This window comes from Anneissia japonica, unplaced genomic scaffold (genome assembly GCF_011630105.1).
Source record: "Anneissia japonica isolate Jap-2015-1 unplaced genomic scaffold, ASM1163010v1 scaffold1165_len1893470_cov193, whole genome shotgun sequence".
NCBI classification, from domain to species: Eukaryota; Metazoa; Echinodermata; class Crinoidea; order Comatulida; family Comatulidae; genus Anneissia; species Anneissia japonica.
This window is the reverse complement of record NW_022709613.1, coordinates 435,574-445,255: the sequence shown is the minus strand read 5'-3', so window position 1 is coordinate 445,255 and position 9,682 is coordinate 435,574. Positions and strand designations below refer to the sequence as shown.

The 9,682-nt window shown below is 36.3% G+C and overlaps 1 protein-coding gene across 1 annotated transcript in view; it reads left to right on the top strand.

Moving 5' to 3' along the window:
• LOC117106910 (scavenger receptor cysteine-rich domain superfamily protein-like) overlaps positions 1–9,211 on the top strand; it is a 14,710-nt gene extending 5,499 nt beyond the window's left edge. Inside the window, exons 4-8 of the mRNA XM_033248437.1 lie at positions 2,068–2,409; positions 3,402–3,749; positions 6,958–7,098; positions 8,205–8,540; positions 8,838–9,211. Of these exons, the coding sequence (XP_033104328.1) occupies positions 2,068–2,409; positions 3,402–3,749; positions 6,958–7,098; positions 8,205–8,540; positions 8,838–9,130 (1,460 nt within the window). The 3' untranslated portion in view covers positions 9,131–9,211. The remainder of the gene's footprint in view (positions 1–2,067; positions 2,410–3,401; positions 3,750–6,957; positions 7,099–8,204; positions 8,541–8,837) is intronic.
• The last annotated feature ends 471 nt before the right edge of the window (positions 9,212–9,682 follow it).

Genomic DNA, 9,682 nt, shown 5'->3' with positions numbered 1-9,682 from the left:
CAATTACGGATTGTTTTAATTGACGATCCACTTATTGTTTGCCTTACGACTCTTTTGCTGCTCTTTCCTTTTGTGTTTTATGGTTGTAATCTGTTTATTTGTCTTTGTTGTTTGTGTGACTGTACTATTGTGATGCATTGGCTTCCTGAATAATGACTGAGTTTATGCCTATCATTGTTTTCCTGAAATATTGAGGCTTGGCTTGCGCTTCATAACCGCAAGGAAAAGGAGCAATATAAATACCCAGTACCAGTACCACTCAGTCGACCACCAAAAATCAGTGGACGGCGTAGCGTCGTGAGGTTTTCACAGAAAGCGTCCGATTTGCCCGCGACCGTCGAACGACGCAGTGTGTGCCCGGCTTACGCAAGTTTGCATTGCGGAATATGACAACGTTCAACTAGACATTATCTCCTTCCATTAGCCAATGCGAAAAAAGTCCATGTCTCTTTTCAATCAGTTATGAAATACGGTGTACGGTAAGAATTGCCCCGGAAAAAATGGCCCCGGTCAAAATGGCCCCAAATGACAAGTAGGTAAATTGGCCCCAATAATAAAATTCTGTATTAAAAATGATATTTTAAGAATCATTATAAGCATTTTTGAAACTGAAATAATTTAGTTTTTAAAAAAGGAATTTAACATCATATAAATTGCCATTTACTTTTTGCAGGAATTACATATTCAATGCTAAAATATTCAAAAATAAAAAAAGCCATGAAAAACACTTTTTATTTTTTTTTTCATTTAAATGTTAAAAAATAGCAACAACATAATCAATAAATCAACAAAAAATCATGCATTTATTAATACTAAAATATTTTATTTGTGGCCAATTTCACGGAAGCGGAATCACAATTTTACAGAAATTCAATTGGTAAACCCTACAAACAATGAGTTAATATAATATGAACATCAAATTATTATTATTTTTTTTTTTTAGAAAAAGAGAGTTCTACAATCATACTTAAAGGGTTTGGATGGGGTTCGCAGTGTGTTTGGAGGTTTGTGGTGTATTTGCAAGTATTTTTTCACAAAAAAAAATCAACATTTTAACCAAAAAATAGGTTCTTATGAATATTTTCTTATTGATATACCAAGTGAGTCATTCAAAGTTGAATTGTTTTGTTCTCTATAGTGTGTTCTGGGAGGTTTGTGGGATTTAGAAATACCATTTAATCCTACCATAATTACCCTACCCCCACAATTACACGCCATTTTAATTCTTAGCATAATTGCCATATATACATATGTATTATAGTATCTCAGTTTACATTATTTAGTATAATTTTAGGCACTTAAATTTAGTTGGGGAGTAAAAACCAAGTATGCAATTAAATAAATTGTTTAAATAAATGTAGGCCTATTCTTAATTATTCAGTTTACTTTAAAAACAATATTATTTGATTAACAAATAAAGTAACTCTAAGCAGAACAATTATTGCTAAGTTTGTGAGAAAGTAAGCCTCTCCCTTTTCCCATACATGAACTTGTGATTCAAACACACAATTAATCCACATGCTTTAAATACTGTTTATTTGCACAGTTTATAACATGTAAAGTTATTTAATTTGATACTTAACAAAAGTGAATTTTGTGGTTATCTATGAGTTGCATATTTTGGTAGTTGAAGTATTGTATGTATGTCATTCCTCAACTTTGTTAGTGGAATAACGATTTTAAAACTTATTTCAACTATCAAAAAAATGATGTTATTCAATGTCCATTGTTTTCCGATAATCTGTCCGTACATTATTTGCATCTGTTGTGTAACTGTAATTATTATTGATTCAATTCTTGCTTTTTACAGCTAGTATTTAAATATTTGAAGATTGAAAAAAAAATATATATCATTTCTATTACTGAATTTTTTCATTGGGGCCATTTTTACCTACTTGTCTTTTGGGGCCATTTTTACCGGGGTCATTTTTTTCCGGGGCCATTTTTACCTACATTTATGAAATACGTAACACCATAGAGACCCCGGTGTTATGCGCTATATAAATCTATTTAGGCCTACATACATTACATACATACATACATACGTTAACTTTTATATTCATCTAGTTCTAGATATACGCGTACGAGATGACATTGGAATCTCGGCGCCTACCGACGGTGGTATCTTAGAACTGTTCTACAATGGGGCGTGGTACCCAGTATGCGACGATGATTTCGATGTCCATGATGCTCTCATTGCCTGCGAGCAATTAGGATATGGCGAAGTGAATACTTGGGGAATCAATCAAAATGTAGGGTCTGGTAATGAAGAGTTCATATTGGACGATATCTACTGCCAGGGCTCTGAGCGCGGTATATCCGTATGCAGACATTCAGGTTTCTTTGTACATGACTGTACGTCATCAGATGGTGTATGGGTATCATGTAGAGGTACATTTATTGTCGATGGTAAGTGTAAAACTAGCGATTGTAAATGGTGATGTCAAAGTTGTGATGGTATGTGTTTTCGAGAGTCTAATGCTTGGAATAAAGTACAATAACTATAGAGAAATTTTGAACACGTTCAGCAAACGCAATGATTGCTAATGCGAAATAAAAAATAGGAAACTTACCACAGATGATTTCCAATGTGAACCATTCGAAATGACATAATGACACGTTCGCCACTTGTTGGCTCCAGCCAACTTGCACGAGAGAAAATGCTTATAACGCACCAGCGGACAAATCAGTGGACCAATTCACCTTTTCTGAAGTTTGAAAAGGTCTATGCGAGAGACCCCAAAACTCTGACATCTGACCACTAATCCACTAATATCAGAATGGCTTATCTTATCACTAAACTTAGACAATTCTTATTATGTCACGATGGGACCTAGTGTTCAGCCCCTGTATGAGACTTGTATTTGGATCAATGCAAAAATAAAACAAGTGATTGATTTGACTCAGTAAATTCTGAATTTTAATACATTACATTTACTGTCATGAGTTTTTCATGGTTCTTTAGCATTTTTCTATGATCAATACTCACGTGATATCCACCACATTTTTCGCATCGGCCCATATAAAATGATGTAAAGAAGCGTATCAAAATCGTTCTTCGTATCATCATCGAGCGAAGTCTTACAGTAAAATGTTATTTTTTATCATACTTTAATTGAACAATAGTATTTTGTATTTGCATATATTGACAGTGAAATGTAATTAAATTCAGAATCTACTATCAATCTCTTGTTTTATATTTGCATTGATTCAAATTCTATGCTCATATAAGGACTGAATTCTAAGGTCATAATAGTTAGGCTAATAAGTGAATGGAGCGTCGTGTGTCGCTCTATCATGCTCTAACATGCGGCCAAGGCCTGTACGTGTAACTTAAATTAATAGACCTTAATCTATTGATTTTGATCCTTAACTATTTTCTATATCTCTCACTATTTCAGAATTTGAATTCATGCCAAGCTTAAGCGGAGGTTTGGGCGTGAACGAAGGAAATCTTCAGGTACGCTATAATGGTGAAGCGGTACCTGTATGTAGTGACAACATAGGTTGGACAGAAGCCGATGTCGCATGCCGAGACATGGGTTTTGAAGGTGTGGAAAGCATATGGAGCCCAACAGCAACAATTGGCTTCAGTGCGACAGCGTTCACTGTTCTCTACTGCAACGGGGATGAGTATACGTTCATGGCATGCAATAATGATTGGTTCAATTCTGCATTTTTCTATTGCGGGTCACTGATGGTGGCAAACATTAGTTGTATGATGAAAAATTTTGCAGATTGGGCTGAGGGTAAGACTAAAGCCTCATTTACACGATTACGACACGACGACACGATACAGATGAGTGCAGTGTTGAAGAATACACTACGCGATGATATGTCATTGTCTTAGCGTAATCGTGTCTAGTGCAAATGTGGCTTAATAATCAATTCAATCCTATATAACTTTATTGCAACACAAATATGAGTTTTGAAATGTACAATATGAAAAAAGAGAAGACACAAAAAAAACCCGTCAATAATAAAAACAGTCAATCTTAAAATAGCAACATTCTCACAATGATAAAAAAATCACATAAGGTGAATCTCACAAAAGGACATTAAAAGTATTATTATTATTACACCAATATTAATATTATCATTATTATTACCGTTGCAATTATTTCAATAATACACTAAAAAATTACAAGACTTCATTAAAAGAAAGAATCAAAAAGCATATTGCAAAAAAGACACAGACACATGAAAAAAGAAAAAAAAAAGGTCGATAAAGAGATAAAATCCAAAAGTAGCTGCATTCTTTCGAGGAAAAAAATCACAAGGTGAATCTCACAAAAGGACATTAAAATTATTATATTAAAATTGCCATTCATTAATATCATTATACCAATTATTATTATTTAATATTACTATCGCAATTATTTCCATTATTCACTAAACCATTACTAGACTTCATTAAAAAATTGTAAATACATTAAAAGAAAGAATTAAAAAGCATATTGCAAAAAAGACACAGAAGACACATAAAAAAAGAAAAAAAAGCTTCAGCTGAATGTTGCAGCCAGGCTTTTTTCTCTTAATTCGATGTTACTCTTTGTCATCTTTATTGACTACAAATTGAGTAACGTATACACTGTAAAATTCTTCTTTCTTTTTCGTGTTTATAAGTTCATTTCCACATTACACTTATGACCTTCTCATAATTGCACTCAACTGCATGTAGTTGCCTACTCAGGTCCAAATCATCCAGTTCAACCATTCCTTACTGTCCTTCTGGTCGGTTGAAAATCTGTAGTGATAGATTCTTCTATGCTGAACGAACCACTACATAATTTCAAAGAGTCTCTCTGGATCTTTTCAAATTCAGACTTAAATCTCATCTTGTTTCACAATTGTAATTTTCCCTTTGACCTAATTTTATGTTGATTTCTATCTTTTGTCTTGACCCTTGGTAAAAGAGTGCATAGAGATATTGCATTGTATTATGCCCCATAAAAATGGAAGACCATTACCACTACCAATATATCTCAGGACTCTAAAAGAAATATTAGGATAATCTTTTAAGTACTACTGTTATTTGTGATGGTCGATAGTAAGTTATGGTAAATTAGATAAATAAAACGTTTAACTTCGCTAAACTACACTAGGAATTGTCCTATAACCGAACTTATTGATATGTTTTGCTGAATTAGCTTTTTCACTACACTGTCCGTTGTGTTTATGCTATTCTTCGCAATATTTGACAACAAACACATTTAAACCAGCTCAATTTTCAATTTTTTCCATTTATTTCATCTATATTCATTTGAAAACACAAGTCTATTATTCAAATGCTACGTTAGTTCACTGCAGTTCATTAGGTCCATGAATCCCCTATCAAATAACCGGTACCACCCCGGTTTCTCTCTACTTCGTCTAGTTTACAAGTATACAAAACTACCCGCACGACCACGGTCAGTAGTCATATCGGAAGCTTCGTCAATGGCTTTTCCAGGCGAAATAGGACACTGGCTTTATCTTGCCACGCTCATAAATATCTATTACGCGTAAATGTGCGCTTAACTTACTTATAACACTGTACACTTGTCTGGCTCAAGGAGTCGACGCATCAACGTATGGGCATAAATAATATTAGACATAAAAATAAATGGTTACAATTTACTCTCCATTTAATGATAAAAGTATGAACAACTGCACTGACATATTCTACATTTCGGAATTATAGGGTTGTAGAGAAAAATACATCTTGCTTCAGTGTACCATTGAATATATCTAGAAGTCCATTTGCTGCAGGATAAAAAGAAGTTGTGAATTGCTTGACGGACCAGAGCCTACCTACTTGAGCAACGTCTGTTGTAAAGTGAACATTGATCTGAGAGCATTTCTTTCCTTATTCCTACTCTAGTAAATGCAATCGTCATCAACGCTTCAGACATCCACTCGACTTTTATGCTCGGTCTCCTGGTATCTTGTGGCAAAATCCATCCATCATTATCAAATGTATTGTTCCATCATTCTGTCATAGCATGAATAGGGCCAATAATATCAACAGCTATTCTTTAAAATGGTAATTTAGTGGACGGCATTTTGTCTTGTTGATTATTTTCCTACCTTCAACCTTTCAAGTGGCACTTTAATTACCCTTCCCTTCGAAACTGTCTGTTACACACGTCACACGGCATGCAATAACCAATAAATATTGATTTTATGTATTCCGGCCCAGAAAAAGTTAACTCTTTCAGTGATTTTCTTGGTACCCTGATGTCCCGCTAGTAAGGTTTCGTGAGCTACATACATTACTTTATTACGATATTGTTAAGAACAATCAGGGTGGTGAACACATTTCCATACTCAACATCAAGTGGTGAAAGTTCCTGTACAAGATATCATCTCTATAGTAGAAAAAATATACTCCGTGTTCTATATTCACATTTCTTTTAATGGTGGCGCCAGGATTTGCCAGGCGGCGGTCCAAGGTAGGTGGGGGGGGGGGAAATATGAAAATTTGGGGGTTTTAAAGGCTTATTTAATCAATTTTTTGAGTCTACTAATTGGTAAAATATACATATATTTTTTTTTCTCCCCGACGAATTGTAGTTTTTTTTTCCCCCGACGTGGGAGAGAAGCTGCGCCCAGCTGGCGCCACCACTGCTTTTCTTGCTTGCTGTAGAGCCTCATCCTGCTCTTAAGCATTCTTCAGCAACTCAGGCACACCTTCCAAAGCCTTTGGTACCTTGAAAGGGCGAAAAAGGCTTGCTTGTTATTGTTTCCTGTCTCCCTCGGGTCCATACAGTACAAATCTGATTGGTTTTGACCAGGCACCATGTGAATCACCTGCTGCTCTTGCTCAAGCAACGTTGCCTACAGATAAATTCGTATGAGAAGTTTTACATATATAAACCTACCTTAACGGTTCCCGTAAAGGAAGGGTGTTAACATTTACGAATTAAATTTAATACATAAAAATATAAAACTCACTATAGATTTATTTGTTTACAGAGGAGCCTGATTGTAGTAGGTCAGATTGTCAAAACGGCGGAATATGCGTGGACCATGAATCCTGGGATGGCGAATACCTATGTATATGTGCAAGTGGTTGGCATGGACCTTCATGCGATGAGCCAGATTCATATTCTTCCGGTAACATTTAATTTACGTTATACAAAAAGTATAGAAAGGGTAAAAGAGGTACTCTAGTCCCCAAGTTTGGCGCGTAAAGCTCGGTTTTCATACAATCGCCCATCCTATCGGTGAAAGTTGCCGACAGACGTCGGGAAGGTTCAACTGGGTCAGCTTTGTCGATGTGTTGTAGACTAATTAATCGGGGTGCCTTCCCGATTGTGTCGGGGCAACTAGCAATGCACCATTCGTCTGCAACGTCATCGGCAAAGTTGAACCAGGTTAAACCATCCCGACAACTGTCGGCGACTTTGTATGGAAACCGAGCTTAAGCGAACATAACGCCCGACTACATAGCTGTGGGAGGGCGCCCTGCCTCTGCCAGATGACTAACTTTTATTTTATTCTCCAACAATCGCTCGTACAAACGGCAGTTCAGTGCAGAGAGCGGGCGCAATTCTAATTACAATTATGCATTTGACCCACTAACATGGCGTAACTACGGGGAGGAATATTTTCAAGTCGATAGGAGTTTCTACAATTTTATACGCTTGATGATAACCATTGTCATATACAACTGTTGCTTGCAAGAAAAAATGATAATGACATTAAATTGTAATAGTTTAATTTTAATTCTATGAGTTTTAGCTAATGCCGGGCTTATATGTGCCGACAGGAGTCGGCCGACTCGATCCTACAGAAAACGGAAAGCGAAAATGCGCGCGTAACGGATGGTTTTTATTGACGATTTGCTCAGACAGCTACCGGCGTGTCCGCTGATTGTCAGCAACAGCCAGTGGCAATCGGAGGCTATACAGTATTAAAGCGCTTTCGTTATCGAGTTCATTTGAATTTTGAACACCAGCCATGATCTAACCAATCACAAATTGCCTAGATATTCACATGCACAGAAAATAAAATACGTTTGTTTTAAGCACTCCATGAATTAGTCCCCTGCTCGTAGGAGGGCGGAAGTTTTATCAGTTTTAATGCATTCTGCAGGAAGAGCTCACTCTTCTCCAATAAATTCTGCATATTCACACATTACAGTACATCATACCTTATCGTCACTTCGTAACCACCTGTTTCATTATCACATAATAAAAAAAATGTTTACTTTCTGATAGAGTATGTGGAAGTTTATGTGCATGCTAGGCTTGTAGATGGATATTCCCTTGACAGCGGTAGAGTAGAAGTGTATTACAATGGTCAGTGGGGAACAGTCTGTGATGATGGTTGGACTATGACAAACGCTGAAATAGTCTGTAGGCAACTAGGATACATTGGCGCCGAGCACTTCTACACCAGTCCCGGACACAACGAGTCCATCATTTTTATGGATGGTGTGGAGTGTAGTGGCTACGAAAGTAATTTGGCAGATTGCTACCACGCTGGATTTAACAACCACGACTGCAGTCACCACGAAGACGTCGGCGTTGAGTGTTACTACAATGATTACACCGGTAAACAACGTGTGTCATTATTTTTGTTTTTGGTTTTTTTTCCGATTAATACTTTTTGTGCACAACAATACTCTTTCATTGATGGGACTTTTAAGTGAAACCCATGCATCATTCGCGTGATGCGACACAGTTTTGCCACGATTGCAATGGTCCCGATGACCTGACCACCAACCTGGTATCAGTAGATGTATCCTATTAATTATACAAGTTGTTGTTCAAGTTATTTTACAGAATGTTAACATAGAATTCATGTCAGCTATCTCTCATCTATGCCCTCTGTTTTCATTCTTTCTTTAGTTTTAAAAAATGGAGCTACTCACATTATCATCGTGGCAGTAGTTTGCACAACACTGCTTCCAACAGGTTTGATAATATATTGTAAATACAGACACGGTCGATCATTGACGCGGGGACGGGTAGCTGTCGCTCCCCAGCAACAAGGGCATATGGTACTACCCATTCAACAACCAACGGTATATTCATTTGATACTGATATTCCTGAACCAGCAATTTACCATCTACCAATGGAAACCGGTGATGCGTCAACGAGTAATTCACCGAATATTGCGATACCAATACGTCTACAATAATAAATGTTATGTTATAGAGATATTAATCAGATTACCATAATAGGCCTAACTTAAGTATAACCATGTCTAAATACATTGAATATTTTCAATAGCATTAGATTTATATGAATAGAAGAATAAAAGAAGAATAATTGTTGTCGTTAGTAACAAGGTATCAAAGCATGTTTATTGCAATATTTATATCTATACCGTCGCCTTGAAATGTGCTGTTAATCATACTAGGTCCGCATTGAGTGTACCTGTCTCTTATACACATCTGTGTAGAGTAGCCGTAACTTTTAATGGTAAAAAACACAAACGTTTTCGGGCATCGCCCTTCATCAGGTGGTACAGATAAAAAATAATAGCGAGTAAAAATACACTCAATGCGGACCTAGTATGATAGAGCAACTAGTAGCTAGGGAGCTACAAGGAACAATAAAGGGCGTGAACTGAATCAGATCTAAAACAAAAGCCATCAAAATGAGTCATACAGATAGGAAGCCTATTCTGTATACGGATGGAATATAACAAAATACATGAAATAAAATATAATATATATATACTTTCTGT